Source organism: Argopecten irradians, chromosome 2 (genome assembly GCF_041381155.1).
Source record: "Argopecten irradians isolate NY chromosome 2, Ai_NY, whole genome shotgun sequence".
NCBI classification, from domain to species: domain Eukaryota; kingdom Metazoa; phylum Mollusca; class Bivalvia; order Pectinida; family Pectinidae; genus Argopecten; species Argopecten irradians.
Genome location: NC_091135.1, coordinates 29,670,624 through 29,687,554, shown reverse-complemented (window position 1 = coordinate 29,687,554; position 16,931 = coordinate 29,670,624). Strand labels below are relative to the sequence as shown.

The 16,931-nt window shown below is 35.9% G+C and overlaps 1 protein-coding gene and 1 long non-coding RNA gene across 2 annotated transcripts; both read right to left on the bottom strand.

The window, feature by feature from the left end:
* Nucleotides 1-1,385: 1,385 nt before the first annotated feature.
* On the bottom strand, nucleotides 1,386-3,238 carry LOC138316960 (slit homolog 1 protein-like). The gene is made up of 5 exons (XM_069258592.1): nucleotides 2,924-3,238; nucleotides 2,375-2,480; nucleotides 1,966-2,070; nucleotides 1,669-1,773; nucleotides 1,386-1,519 (listed from the first exon to the last, which is right to left on the bottom strand). Exons 1-5 carry the CDS (start codon nucleotides 3,074-3,076, stop codon nucleotides 1,386-1,388), a joined length of 603 nt encoding a protein of 200 aa, XP_069114693.1. The 5' UTR covers nucleotides 3,077-3,238.
* A 1,028-nt stretch (nucleotides 3,239-4,266) lies between these two features.
* On the bottom strand, nucleotides 4,267-5,380 carry LOC138316959 (uncharacterized). Its single transcript, XR_011207690.1, has 3 exons — nucleotides 5,151-5,380; nucleotides 4,882-4,987; nucleotides 4,267-4,339 (listed from the first exon to the last, which is right to left on the bottom strand). It is a non-coding gene; the product is annotated as an uncharacterized lncRNA (long non-coding RNA).
* Nucleotides 5,381-16,931: the final 11,551 nt, after the last annotated feature.

The window sequence follows — 16,931 nt, the reverse complement described above, 5'->3', positions numbered from 1 at the left end:
CATGTGAAGTGAACATTGATATAGTTTGCTTTCTAATGCTTCAAAATATGAAAAATACTGGGTACTTGTCATTAGGCAATACCGCTCTAAACCCATATGACGGTTTTCGCTGGATAAGAAATGTGAGCAGTGAAAAGGAAGCTATGTCTGGTGAACTTGAAATACTAAATATTAAATATAATTATTATGTAAATATTAAATGGATGCTTCCTAGATAAACAAGCGTAAAGATCAGAATAGACTCGCTAGTGATTCTACCGAAACATAACGTTAGTGAGTAAAATTATCCTTGTGGTCTATAGTAACTGCAAGGACTTTCTTTTAGAGAGCAGTTTAAAAATGTTGGACAAGAAAAAAGACAGCAAAGTGTGGATCAAATATTGTTATTCAAACTGATCAATTCTGGCTTCAGCAAAACGAAAGAAATCCCACAGTGATATGAAATGGAGAAAAAGACCCTTGTGTTTTCTGTGAAATGTGTTTTGGCTCGAATGCGCATAACTACCAGATTCTGTTGTGGACATTTTGACGGAAGTATTCCAAGGATGTCCCGAATAAATTCAGGCATAAAAGAAAAACATGTAGAGGAAATTACTAAAAAGAGGCTGAATTAGGTAGAATATATAACAATTAATATCGGTCGGTTATAACAAGCACTAGGCAGTACAGTGTAGTATAGAAAACGACTTCCGATCTATAAAATGCGGATCGTAATTATCGATATTAGGTTCACTTCTCCAAGCCGAACCCTCTCTAAACCGGCCAAATTCTATGCACCGACCACGATCGGTTAAGGGAAATTCCACTGTAATGAAATAATCAGTTGTGGAAAAGGTTGAAAAGTCTACTAAAATATAAGGCCGGGTTTCGACTGGTGTAAAACAGGACATTAGACAAGGTATAGGTGATCGATTTATACAAACTTTGTTCCACTTCCCTCAAGGATGTTTCTGGTCAAAATCTGGTTAGAAGTTACAATCAGTACATAAACTTATGTCTGATAGAGATTTAAAGGAAATGTTGATGGACGCCTCGTCATGGCATAAGCTCACATGCTCTATATGGCGCCAGGTGAGTTAAAAAGGGAATAAAAGGGAAAATGACAATTACAGACAAGTGATCTTGTCCAGTGCTTTTGTAAAATGTTCGGAGTCAATTGTCCGAGACCACACAATTATGGTATAAGTTTGACTGATAAAGAACGCTTCGGATTATTTGGATATTTTGATTACGTTACATAGATTAAGACCAGATTTGTTCTTTTCATGTTGGTATATCGCGATCGTATATGGAACATACGATCTAGATTGCAAGTTAAATAATAACAAAAGGTGTTCGTTTGCTTCTCATTTTAATTCATTCGATGTAACATCAGACAACCCTTTTCAATAATGCGATGTACTACATTTACATCCACTAGTATACGGATCTCCAAAGTAGTTGGGGTTGCATTCACACTTGTTGGTTTTGAAGTTACAATGGGAGAATTTGTAATCTTTGCATTTGCCGTCACAAGGAGCTGTAAATTATAAAGAATATCATTATATTATGCGTAAAGCAGTGATAACTGATTTCCGTCATTATTACCTTCATCCATATCCCGACATAGCGATTGAAATTTTTAAATTATCAATAAATGTTATCTTCATAAAACCACGATATACTCACGTGCACATTTGTTGACTCCGTCTCCTACTAGTCCCTTATTACACTCACAGGCGTTTAAATTTACATTACACTTTGCGTTAGACAAACACTTGCCGTAACATGGACCTGTAAGAAAAGGTAAGGACAGTTAGAGTTGTCTATTGATAAACTTCATCAAATACACAACGCTAGTATGATACTAATTAACGTTGGTACATATGTAGGTCGTTATATGCTGTATACAGAAAACTCTAATGACATACATGTACTGATTATTATAGCATCACAGTAGGACTCCATCCTACCCATCCTACTTACGGTGACATTCTTTATAAGGATCTCCCAAAAATCCTTTTTCACAAAAGCAGAGGTGTTTGGCCTCGTTACATACGGCATTGGTTCCACACTGATCGTGGCATGGCTCTATAAGTGTAAAAGTATTTATATTGGTTTACTCCATCAGTGGATTTAACCACATGTTTTGTAATTATGAATCAACATTTTAATTAATAGATCTAACGATTGACAATATCACAGTGAGGTATTTATGACAAATGTGTGTTGGCGTCCTTCCTCTTGAAACATAGTAATGGGAATTTATGACAATGCTGCCATGACTCGTGTCATTATTATCATTTTAACTTTAAAATCCATTTTATACTTAATAACATATTATGCGTAAACGCCAGTCTTGGATATCAGCATTAAAAGAACCAAGATCACTTACTGTCGTCATCTTTGATGGTAATAACAATTGTCTTGGGGTCGTCAACTGTTGATGGACTAATGGCGCCGACTAGTGTCACTTTAAATGTTTCAGGGGACTCGGAGATCTGAGGTATAATAAAACGTTTACAGTCATTTATATATTAATTTACAATAAAAGAATGATAGTTGAATAAGTTAGTTTCATTCAAGTGTCATACTAATCATTCATTATATTCAGCATTCACTTACCATTAACAAAATTTAATTTATCGAAATTGATATGTTTTAGGTTGAATGAAATGGAATTTATCGATAAAATGAAAGACAGATTGCTGAATATTTCAGAAATTTGAAATTTCAAAATTATTAACGATCATTTTGCAGTTACTCTATCGAGTAACGCGGTAATTTCAATGTATATTTTCATGAAACCGTCATAATGATAATTAATTGTAATTATTCAGCAATGGAATGATCGTGATTGTATTACCAATGAAATCGAGATTTAATCTTAATGTGCTAAGCTCAACCTTATCTGAGGAATTATATTCCATATTTGTATTTCTACCTTATCGTCGACAATCTTGATTTTGATAAAGCCTTCGGACTGGCCATTTGCAAAGAAGACATGTCCTGCATGTCCCACGTAGTCTAATCCATGATCAGCTGTACCATCGGTAGCTTTCCAGGTGACCTTTGCTGGTCCATTGTTGGATACCATCCTGAGAACTTTGATTTCTATTGTACCAGCAGTCTCTGGCACCGTACGGACAGTTTCTGCAAGCTTGAACTCGCTAGGTTCTGAATATAACAGATGAGAAACCAGATTTCATAATTCAAAAACACAATTTAAGCTGTGCAGAGATTTCTCTTGTACGTCCCTGAATGATTATTTGATAAGGCTTAAGAACATGACTTAGTGTTGATATTCTTTATAATATTTGGCGCTGTAGACGTAAATATACTGTTTGGTAACACTACAAAAAGTAATCTGAAATTCCTGTACAAATTAAACCCTATGCTTTGTAATTCTGGTAATAATCAAAATGTTGTTATATTTTTTCGTCAATATGAACATTACATATCTGTTTCGGTAACCACAGGAGCCAAATTTGGATTATTTATCTCGTCGGTGTAACGATGAACTCGATATTTGTAGAAAACTGTCGACCTGGGTCGTTCCGCGTTAGGAACGTATTCAAAAAATATTTTACAAGAAAGTAATATTTATCAAAATAATTGAATTATATTAAACATTTAACATGTCTAAAGGAATAATATCCAACGTTTGTGTATACTACATGAAATGAGCTACATATTGAAATAAAAAAAAATGAATAGGTATACATTGTAAGATTTCGTATACTTTTGATAACTTAATAACAACTACGGTTAAAATGTTAACTTAATACTTTATTTCACAAGTTTATTTTCTATCAAGTCGGTAATGCGGCTGGTTTTTATTTTACTTACTGTGGCATGATACAAATCCATTTCCATAGAACCCTTCATTACAATTGCATTTAAATTTCTCCACGTCGCATTTGGCATTAGCGCAACATTTATCGAAACAAGGTTCTATAGAAAAAATACAAATAGTATCACTGAAAAGAGGATCGCATAGAGATATGGAAAGTAAATACAGTAAACAGTAATGGTTAGGGAACATCAGTTATCGCCAAAGTATATTCAGCATTATTGTCAACTTTATTCCTGTACATGTATAAATAAAAAAGCAACAACAAACAAAACCAAAACGTGAATGACATCATTTGAAGTCAATTTGACTTCAGTGTTAATAATTCTATATTTATTCGCCAAGTTCATATACTGTATACCAAATAATGATAATGAAATAAATATTGTTTTCAATTGTACTCACTCTCACAGTTGCCGTTCCAACGAACAAAGCTCTTCTCACAGAGGCATTTCTGGCTAGGTTTGTCACAGTATTCGTTTCGTTTACAGGCTCCTTGGCATGGTACTGAAATTATTGGAAAAGGTTATATTTGCTGTTAAAAATTGAAAACAAAGTGTATGGGAAATTAAATTGAAAATACATACTAGGCGGAGAATATTTTTAGATATTATAAGTTTTCCATCTTTATATCTGAACGAATAAAAGCCAGAAAATAATTTTTTATCAAGGTGTCCGTTCTAAAAAGGATCACTAAGTTTCATTTCTGAGTCACCAAAATAAGAATGCATTAGTTTGTTTAGTCTGAACTACTTGATTGATATTATAACAAATCACAAACATGTTTTCTTCTCAAGAGTTGCTAATGTAAGAAACCAAACATTTTCTTTTATTTTTCAAGAAAACATTTACATCAAACCTTCTCTCCACTAAGAAACGATGAAATAAGTAAGCTATGAATCTAGTTTATTCGTCAATGGAAGCATTGTATTCCAGGCTATCCATTTCAAACTAAAGTTTATGAGTAGGAACCGTTTGGTTAAATTACGTGTTTGTTACATAAAGAATATAGGCAAGAGTAATCTCTTCTTTGAAAACAATATACGTACAATCATTATCGTGGATGGTAACTACAGTCTTGATAATGTTTACAAGCTTTCCATTATTATTGACTGCTGTCAGTTTGACTTCAAAAGTCTCGTCAGGCTCGTCGTCCTACAACCGAAAAACAATACATATATCTTTCCTGTTGTTGGCTAGTTTTACCAATTCGAAACAGGACAACTTCTTGATAATCTTCCAATTTGCAGTAGAAACAATTTACATATCCGGTTTGTGTTAGCAAACTTGCATCATTCTTTGTTTTAAATAAGTTTACCTTGTCATCCTCAATTGTGATAACTATGTCAGCACTCGTCTGCAAGCTTGCAAATTTAACGGAGCTAGTTGTTTTTCCTTTGTAATCTTTGCCGAATTTGGCCGTGATGTCGGTAGCTACCCAGGTGACCACGTACTCTCCAAGAATTCCTGAGAATCTGTCGACCTGAATCCTAACAACTCCACCGCTCTCGTCTACACTGTATTGTGGACGTCTAATCTGAAAGGTGCTTGGTCCTGAAAAGGAGTATTTTCAAACTTGAACAATAAATATAGGCTGATTTCCATAGCTGCATCGTTGTACACATTTATGCCGACATTATGTTTGATAGCTGGAAGATTCAAGTTAATCAAATCTGGTATTGAATAGTCAACACGATATGTTGGGATCCTTCATTTCTCCAGAATTCCTTAATTGTCGTTCATCGTCAGCTACATATATATGAGACAGACAATGTAATTATGATAACAATCTGACTAATTAATATACGTTGTTTACCAGGCATAAAACACAATGTCAGTATGGAGATAACTACAAACAAGGTGCGATTCGCAGTATTTACACATGAACGATGCAAGTCTTATGCCTCGGTATATATTGCCAGTCACATTAGCATTACAATTTACCTTTAGTTTAACTTTGATTTATATTATATTTTTGGTATATCCACGTTTAAATAATCAATACATACTTACTGTAACACCTTACGGACCCTTTCCCCATGAATGGAGACTTGCATTCACACTGGTTGGTTTTTTCATTACACTCGGCATTGGCTACGCACGCTCCGCCACATGGAACTATGAACAAAGTATAGTACCTTTGTCATTAAAAACAAATGTGAAAGTTTTATAAATAGCCAAAGACGTTCGAAAACCTACTTTACATTGTGTTACTCTTGATTTGGGCTAGTCTTGTACATCACGTGACATTAACAACTAAAATCATGTGCTGTGTGCAGAATGTGAGTGTATTTGGGGATTGAGGTATGTTCGTGTTGTGTCAACTTGAAACAGTGGAATATTTTAGTTCTGTCCAATTGAAGCAGACACACCTTACAGCTAAAGACCACTGGGTCCTATAATATACATGCTGACATCAAATGATCCCATTTTGTAAACAAATAATGTGTTTTGGTATATTCTAGTTGTGTTTCCTTGTAACAGAGGGACTCTTGTCCTTTCTATAGTGTTTTTCACATACCTGGTTTAAGTTGTTATTGCGTGGTATGGATAAGAAGAAAAGAGGCTGATGGACACGACCTACGCTGTGTGAATGTCTGTATATATTGGGAGGCTGTGGTATATTCTAGTGGTCTTGATTTTACAATGTTATCTCACTGAAGTATTCCGGCGAAGGCACCGAACAAGCACACCTCATTCAGTCGCATTGTAAATGACAACGTGGAAAACTAATGATTCCACTCCCGTTATGCTGAGAGCCAAGTAGTAGCATACTACCACTTTTATAGACTACAGTGTTTCCGGCTAGGGGACACATCCCATGGCTTTCCTCACAACGACGAACACATATTACATAGATAAGTGTTGAATGGAGATAAGATAGTGTTTACAGTCTAATTTATATATGACGTTGAAAAATAACCTTCAAAATGACTAGTTGGAAGTTAGTCCTCCGACAACTACAAAATTTATTTCATTAGAGATTTCTTTGTAATAACCCGATGCTTTGTTCTGAAATATTGAGCTGTATACAAAGTTGGAAAGGATACTATTTTCCAAATGACCATCTGGAATACGAAAGTTACAAAGTAAACGATATACAAACAAATTTACTTACTCTGACATTTGCCATCTATTCTTTTGAATCCAGCTTTACATAAGCAATTGAATGTGGGTCGGTCACAATTTTCGGTCGCTTTATTGCACTTTCCGTAACATTCCGCTAAAATATATTACATATTACAGGATTTGAATAGAAACATTCTGTCACTTAAGGAATAACGGACAGCGTAAATTGTGGGCAATCGCATCATACTGATAGCAAGGTAAAGTTGGACATGATATTTGCCCAAATGTTCAAGCTGGAATATTAAGATGCTAAAACTCGTAAAACAACGTTATAATCATTTTTGTAATATAAAACAATATATAGGTTTAATGTAAGATTTTTTAAAGGACTGTTTTCTGAATTCCGGAATGTCCATGATGGTATGAAAAAACGATTGGTCAATCATAAATTTAAATTTAGTATGAAAACAAAGAAAATATAACCATTGTTCTTGAAATATTTATAAAATGGGAGCTAAACCTAATACTGACGGACACATGGATGGGTACTGTCACCCTTGTAGCCAGTCTTGCACACACATTCTCCCTTGATCAGGTCGGCATTTTCACAACATTTCTTGACAGGTACTGGTTGAACGTACGCCCCCTCTGAAAGAAAAAAATCAAAATCAATACAAAACCACATGGCCGGAGTGAATTGTTCAATTTCAGCCCTAGTACTGATCTGTTTTGGTTTACAACTGCTGTCAAAATAAAAATTAAAAGTTCTTGATTAAAAACAAACGCCTAAATTTAAAGGTTGATTGATAGGAAAAGACTTAGTCACTTTACCAAAACTTGTCATCTGTTTTGAAACAAAAACAATTTTAGACCTTAATAGCATTGAGATGTAAATGATGAAATAAGACGAAACGAAAATTATCATCCTTAATTTATATTTTGTTTTTCTACTCACGTGTCGCTCCAATCACTAGGGCGATGACAGCGATGAGGCTCAAAGTTGACAGATGATAACACATCGTACTGGATGATGAAATAAACTCACGACAGTGATGTCTAACTCTCCCTATTTATAATAACCTTCCCTACCCAGATTTGGCGTTAACCAATCAAAACACTGTCATCACATGTTGTCCACCAATGCTGTTCTTCGTGTCATTCCACATGTCAGCGTTTTTCATTGTTTATTTTTATGTAATCTAGTGTCTAACATGACTAGTTCTCTGCTAATCTCTAACTTAACATCCTTTCCAAGTCAGAAAGCTGTTTTCAATTCTGCATTAACGACCGACAGGTGTCAATAACATAGCATATATTTTTAATATTGAGCACATAAGCGATACTTCTAAGGCGATACGTAAGTGCATTAGAAGTATACATGAAACGCAAATGATATGGATAAGAATTATTTACACACATTTTCAAACATCGATTAAAGATTAGCAAACGAGCAGCTATATCATCATTTCCATTTTCTAAATATGCGATGCTCATTTAACATAATATGCAGTTTCAGTTTATATATATTGGTTATCGTCTAATCTAAAATGAAAAATTGTCTGTGTCCAGAAGTCTTCTCTAGCTTTATATTGTTTCATCGTTTGATTTGAAATTATCGATTAATTTGACACATCAGTTATTTTAAAATTAAGATATCACCCGAGGCAATAATTATTTTTCCTATGCTTTATTTGACAGGCTTTCAACCCTGCACTGGAGACCAGCCTTCACAGGGCGTGCGCTCGGCCGAAATGAAATAAAATTTCATATTTATACATTATCGATTCATCATAATTCTTATATGCGTTATACCCAATATTAGAGTAATTTACGAGTACACATGGAAAAGAAACATTGTCTGTGAGGTAAGCTTTGAGTTCAAGACAAACCATAGTCTATAAAATTGATAGTTTCTGCCCCTGCTTAGCGCTAAGTAAAAAGGGGTTGGGGCGACTAGTTCAACCGATGTCAGTATAATATGACCCGGTCGGTGTGTTGCTTGATGTCTTTGACGGCGCGCTTGAGTGATATACCCCTATTAATTGGACGTGTATCCAATAAATTAAACACGACTTTTGCGAAATATTGACACTTTTCTCAAATTTCATTTATAGGCTCTCCTATGATCTAGCTAGTTATTCATATTTCATTTTGAGACCGATCGGAAAACAAGCTGTTTTCTTGTTAGATTTATTAGCGCCCTTTTTATAGTGCTAAATCACTGAAGCATGCTGGCAATGACACCAAGCATCAAACCCCACCAGGTCACATTATACTGACCAGTCATCACACCCCACCAGGTTACATTATACTGACCAGTCATCACACTCCCTCAATGATTATTGCCTCGGGTGATATCTTAATTTTAAAATAAGCAGGAGATGAAACTACCACTTTTAAAGACTTCGGTGTAGGCCAGGGGACAGATCCCAGAGCTTACCTCACAAGGGCAAGCGCTCAACAGATGGGCAAAATTGAGGTGATGTTAAAGGAGACGTTAGAAAGAAGAGAGAAGATAATATCCTTAATGTAGTTGCCTTTTACGATTACGGTGTAGGGGTAATATTGCTCTATCTGCAGGGCAAGTTTAAGTTTGTCACTGCTATTCATTAGGTATCCTCAAATTTATTAGTACTTACTTGTAGTGCATATTGAAATATTGGAGTGGTCTTATACACATTAACCGACAGGAAGCCATCTTGGATTTTGATAGTAAAAGTTTCTTATTTAAGTGACCTGCATGAAAATTCATATGGTGTTCTTATGTCTCTATATATTGTGGAAACACCATTGATTGTGCCATTTTTTCAGGAAGTCCATGTACTGAAGAGTTCTACCTTCCTCAAACAAGGTATTTATTTTAGAATAAAAGGCTCATGGGCCTTAAAGGGACATGAATCTAAAATAAGTTACTGACACGGCAAGGAACATTTGTTTTCCATATTCTAAGGAGTTTTTCAAATTAACGATCATTGAAGTATAAAGTGTAAGCCATATTTGTTAATAATCGTTATGAAAAAAATGTTTTAGCGTAAGAATGATATAAATCGAAAGTCCAGCGAAAGATTTCATTCGACGGGGCATGTACATCACGTAAGTATAAAGTAGGAAGTTCACCCTGTCTTTTGTATTACTGCGATCCATTTATATATTTACATCCTTTAACAATTGCGCACGTTAATGACACTTGCGTTACTCCGTTTTCTGTCGGAATGTGTTAGTGTTCGCATCACCCACGTCCCGCCATTTTGTTAACACTTAAATTTGTGCGGTGCATTGTGGGGGGGGGGTCACTAAAGGTCGGTGCATTGTGGGGGGGGGGTCACTAAAGGTCAATGCTACTATTTTTATCTCAATCAACCGAGTTTCCTGACCGGGTCACTCCAAAATATAGAAATGTGGAAATGCCTATCTATTTTTTTTTACATATTTGTACAATAAGTGTACTATGTTATTTAGTAAGGTATCTGGCACTCGATAAATATGTATTTTACTCAAACTTTCAAAGTTTAGTTAGGTCCATGTTCCTTTAAAGTCGCAATATCAGTATCAGACTTATTTTTTCATGATTTTGAAGAATGTTGAAAAAAATCCTGTTGTAAATCATGCAGACTTAATCGAAGTTAAGATGACCGAGAATGATTCGGAAACTTTTGATAAAATCAAATAATATTTTACATCGCTAGGTGGATCCGATTTAGTCAAATAAGCGGCAGTTAGCCGACGTTGTAACGTGGTTGCCGAGAACATCATGTGACTACCGTAACTATGTAATGTCTGTCCGAACTCTTCCGAGAACGGTTCATGAACTTCCCGACTCCCGTTCGGCAATAGAATCTACTCCATGACGTTATATATATTAGGCAGCATATATATAGTCTCATTCAGCATGAGTGAATGTCTATTGTGTTGATCATTATAATATTGTCGAATAAGTCCGATCTTCTAACTTGCCCGAGATCTTGCTAGTCTTAAGACAAATTTTCATTAATCTTGATAAATATTTACTTAATTTATTGATTCTACAAAGTCTAACAATAATAACTATTGCAAGGACATTAACTCTATATATATCTCACTGATGGTAGGTCATTTTATATTTACTCAAGTTATCGTGTCCCCAAGGAAATGTTTACGCATGACGGACAAAAGACAATAGCAATAGGTCCTCTATGGCTAGGTGACCTAATAACAACACAATATGGCAGACGATGTCTATATCAAATTTGACAATAAACCATTTTCTGTTAAGCATACCTAGTGATGTTTTTCTTTGCGAAATTAATAATTCACAGAAAGACGGAAAAAAAGACAAAAGATCCCCTTTCCATTGGTCTATATATCATTCTTTGATTGTTTTTTTTTTTTTTTTTTTTTTTTTTTTTTTGGGAGGGGGGGGGGGTCCAGATTCCTCTGGAATCCCTTATTCACCGATATAATACTAGTTATCTAGCGACTTCTTAAGAGTTTATAATTTCACTGAAAATACCCATGTTATTTAGGTTTGAACAAGTATATTACGAAAACTAATCTTTTCAGGAGTATGCTTACACCTGTCATGCTACGAGTGTTGCTGTAAACATAGGCATGGTTGGACTTATCAACAGGATCCGCATAGTTGTAACGTCCTATAATGCGTGTAGTTTGTAAGCTTCTTATTCAAATTGAATGACCGTGTTTCATCTACGTCAAATATTCGTGAATCGTCAGTCACAATAGCAACACTAAATCCCCGACAATAGTCACCTTTAAAAAAACTTAAAAGTTATCATCTGGAACAATATTTTCAAACAGTATATCAGAAAAAATAACACTTCCTTTTATTATTGAGTTTCAAAAGTGAATTGATGATATCAATACAATACTTATTACAATACTTTGGTCAATACATGATTTTTCAATAGTTTTGAATTTTTAATACTACACGTGGATGCATTATCACTCTTTTAAAACAAATTAGTAATTAAAACTCGATAGTTATGTTATTCAAATATACTTTTAATGTTTTTGTCGCTGTAAAAACATTAATTGATTTTTTTCAATTCCAATTCGTTCACTTAGTTCATGATCAAACATTTATGTGTTTGCTATGTATAGATTTTGGTTGCTTGGTTTACTAACGTACTATAAACATACAGGGTCATTTAAAGACTGCCTTTCCTGTACGCAATGTGTTTGTATGAACGTCTGGAATATTCTGGAAGGCTGCTGTATGTTTGTGTTTTGTCTCTTTGCAATAGAGGAAACTCCTGTTCATTTAATAGTGGAAACTAAACTGAAGAACCAAGCTAACTTCAGGGATACATGGCAGACATTCCTATTCCCATTATGATGGAATTCGGTAAGGTGTGCAAGTTCCGTTTGTTTGATTGATTGGCTTCCTTTTAAAAACCAGGGTCATATAAGGACGACTTTCCATGAATGCGCTGTGTAGCGTGTACGCAGTATGCGGTGCGTGTTTTGAGTGCCTTCATCGGCATGTGCTAACGCTATTAAAAAAGGGCGATAGTTCCGCTATACAAGACATAACATGAATATACCGCAGTCTCCCAAAACACGCACTTCATACTCACTACACAGCGCATTCATGGGAGGCCGTCCTTACATGACCCTGGTTGTTAAAAGGACGTAAATTTAATTACACACACCGTCCGTTAACAATTCTTGTTCGCGCTATTTCCCAGAGCGTACTGAAGGGACCTTTCTAAAAATTCACGTTGCATTTTTGGACCGATCAGTCAACAAGATGGCAACCAGGCAGCCATCTTTCTTGGATTATTTTATAGTTGAAGTTTGTTAATGCTATTTGTCGGACAGAACGGAAGGTTTCATTCTCAAGTTCCATAGTTTTTAGGCTCGGCATAGGCCCAAGATTTTGCTGAAGCCATTTTGGAACCGTTCGGTTAACAAGATCGATGTCCAACAGGCAATCATCTGGAATTTTCAAATCCAATTTTGAAAAGCAGAGAAAATATCCCTCTTTCATTTGTCAGACATAGATCATTCTTTGGTGGGGCAAAAATCTCACTGGGATCTCTTGTCGACCTTATAGTGCTATAACACTGATGCATGCCGCATAAGACAACAAGCATCATACCCAACCCGGTCAGGAACTACTACCTAAAAATGCTGAGCGCTAAGCAGGATCTGGAATATCAATTTTGTAGACCGTGGTGTGTTTCGGTCTGGGGACAGAACCCAGAGCCTATATCACAGGGGCCAAAAGCCAAAAATGAGGCAGTATCAAGGAAGACCTTTGGAAGAAGAGAAAATATAAGTTCCAAAATTTAGTCGCCTTTTACGATACAATCTATTGATTAACTCGACACAGTTAGCGATCCTGACTTCGAATCAAACTCACAGTCGACAGCTGGGAGAATATCTCCTTGTTGATGCTACAATGCTCTTTGATCAATGACGACTTTGATAGCTGCTCAACACTTGTCCATACATCTTTCTGAATCTGATACACGGCACGGTGAGGGGTTTCTTCTCGAGATCACGATTCATTAGCTGTATTCACTACCCGTCAGTTGCATATGAACGCACTTTAATTTCGCCTCGTTTACATGTACTTAGGATATCCTCTGTTGCAGCACGGAAAAAATCACTCGTATTTCTTCAGACGAATCGGCAGGGAACAAGGAATGGTTAACTAGGAGTTTCGATATTTTTTGGTCAGGACCCACACCATGACCTCAGAAGCTCTCAGTCTTAGAGAGAAAGAACATGCTTGTTTAAGCACAGTCACTGCCCTATCTATATCAACTGTGTCCTTGCTGTCTTTGATCTCTTCACCAATTGTCTGTCGTCATTCTGTTGGCCACGCAGAAATAAAGGGTAAATGTGGGCAAAGTTTTGATAAGCCAATGTCATACATGGGAAGTGACGGAAACTTACCCAAAAATGCCACATTATTTTCGATAAAGTCGCGGAACTTTATATTAGTTTAAGCTCCTGCCTGCACTATTGGCCGGGTTTTTTTATCGTCTTCACTGGAACATTACAGTCGTACATTTCACAGGCCTCATCCCATACAACATTTCATTCCCATTTCTGAAAATTTCATCGTATGAAATGCAATGCTTCCTGCACAATCGATAAATCAGTGCTTCCAGTGCTACCATTTCTGCAAGGCATTGACAGACGTAATGATCTTGTAGCTTGTAATGAACAAGGAGCCGGGTATCTCAAGATATGGGCATTTTACCTCGACGGCAGCAATTGCTGGTGAAAAATTTGTAAGGTTATTGCAAATTTTGATGGGATTACGAAGGCTTCCATCAGGTGAAACGACTCCAACTGTTTCTAGTTGTGTTCTGTTGACTGCATAGCATCTCTCTTCCACATAAGAAAATTCTGGGAAAAAATTGGCAACACAATACCGACTAAGTTGATATGGCGTTTTCTTCGTTTTTGGTACCATACTCCATCCATTTGTTGATTTCATTGTCTACAACAGTGTTGTTTTTCTACATTAACAACCTTTTCAAATTGTCTCTTTAAACCACATAATCCTATTGAGTCGTGCAATTTATTTCCGGTGGTTATTGCCTTCTTGCGTAGTTCCAGCCATTTATCTGATCTCTGCTTTAGAAGCCTCTTTGTTACACGGATGATCCTTTCCGCCTAACCTGCCCACCATATTGTTCTGAAACGATGGATCAATAAAAACCTTATATCGGAATGGTGAAAGTCTTGAAACTTGCGAGAATCTTTACCAGGCCCCTTCACAGACCGCAGTCCATCTTTGAAGAGGTCTCGTAGCTATTACAAGGAGGCCTCGAGACGCTTATGGCATTAACAAACTTAAATTCCTGTAACTGTCTCCACAAAGTGCAAGATTTTTTCAGGCCGTATTGTTGTTTCAGCTGCAGCTATCGACAATCCTTTATGCGATTACTGATAGCTGCAATGACACCGTAGGAATCTGTATATATAGTTTTGTCTACGGATTCTAGGATAGATACATATCATTCTTAATGTGTTTTACTGCAGAAATTTCTCTGTCAAGACGACCAACTCTTTCATTAAGATGTAGTGTTTTCTCACATCCGAACATGTCGACATCTCCACCACGTACATCTACCCCGCAGTAATCTTCTTGCTGTCAGCATAACACATGTATTCTTATTCTGAAGATGACACTAGGTTCCATGATCGGAGTGAGAATACCAGGTTTGAGAATAGGTTTCTTTGTTTGATTATTTTAACGTCTTATTAACAGCCAGGGTCATGTATCGTGTTCACAAGGTACAATAATATACAAATATTGACTTATTGTAGGTTAATACGAGGAATTGTTAAACCTGAGAAATGTGATATTCCCCGAGGCCGAAGGCCGCGGGAAATATCACCTTTTAAAGGTTTAACAATTCCTCGTATTAACCTACAAAAACAATAATTTTTTTGTTATATAGAACGATACATTGATACTTGTAATTTGGCATGCGCTAGCGCTTTTATACTTGGAACAATATTTTGAAACAAGGACAGCTCAATAACTAATTAAACAAAAAGACAAGAATATCTTCATCCACGTATCCTCAGTAGGTACTTTTAGTACTTCTGCTGTACTTCTTTATGCTATTAATTAAGAACATATACCTACATTTCAAATGTGCCTATCATCTTTCCTAAACCTACCTCAATGTTGTCTACCATTTTGGATTTGGCTATTGCCCGATGATCGGCAATGCTCTATTTTGATTGGTCGAAAATGTGGAAAAGACAGGGATTTCCCTGTGTCTATTTTAGCCAGGTTACCGGATTTGCAATGTTAACCTCTGAACAGGTGTTCATCGGTCTCAGGTTGACATTGCATTTTGTCAAGACCTGTCCGAGCGGTCTAGACCAATCAGAAAACGGCAAACTCACAGTCATATAACAATAATTACAATTACGTAGAGCAATAACTCCGAAAGTTACTGTCCGCTAATTCTGATGTCCGAACTCGTTCGTTATCTTACTGATATTAAGGCTGCACATCAAGCTCTGTGGTTATTGTGTTCACAATACCAACTAATAATTGTTATTGCAAAGAACAACGATTCTGTAAGTTACATTTGATCTTACTGATAGTTAGTTTGGTTGGATTTATTAGGTTTCACGTTATATGGAAAGACAACTTTTTAAGGATGTCATACCACGTGTGTAATACATTGCTAGTCCGCACATTTACTCGCTGAAGTTATCGTGTTCACAAGCAAAACAACGGGCAGACCACTGAATTATGTAAGATTAAAAAGGTAAGGAAAAGGAGACAACCGCTTCTGCCATTAATATCGTTATATCAAATTGTCTGAGTTACCTCTCTTCAGACCGATATTTATAACATTAGCCAACATTATCACGAATTTGTCTAAAGGATCATTGAGGTATGTTTAAGCTGAAGTTTACATCTGGTCTGAACTATATCCTATATGACAGCATTAAAACACTGTTCCAAATCTACAGATTTGGTCATTTTATAATGAAACATTGATAGTAGAGACAATTTATTTGAATCAATGTATTTGATTTTCATGAAATTTTCAAAGAAAAACATTGGTATTGAATAACATGCTAGACCTATACACGTACTTTTAAATATATGACCAAGGAAAGACACGAACTTGTTTTATTTATATAATGTATGTACAATTATTTCTATCATGCTTAAAACCACTTCTCGAATATTTGTTTGTTTGCCTTTTTGATTATTTTAACGTCCTATTAACAGCCAGGGTCATGCAAGGACGGCCTCCCGTGTTACCGTATGGTTGTTTCAAACGAGGTAATCCTATTTGAGTTTTGAGACAAGGTAAACACCAAACATAGTTATTAGCCATCTTACCGACCCTTGTTGGTTTTATTTACTATAGCAGTAAAGGGATCCTAACATTGTAAAGCTATACAAATCAATCTGATATTAGAACTTAACAGCGTGTTTTTTTTCTTCTTTCACAACGTGTCTGCATTAATGATGCCGATACAACATAGGATACAGCCATTTTAAAGCTAATGATGCCGATACAACATGAGATACAGC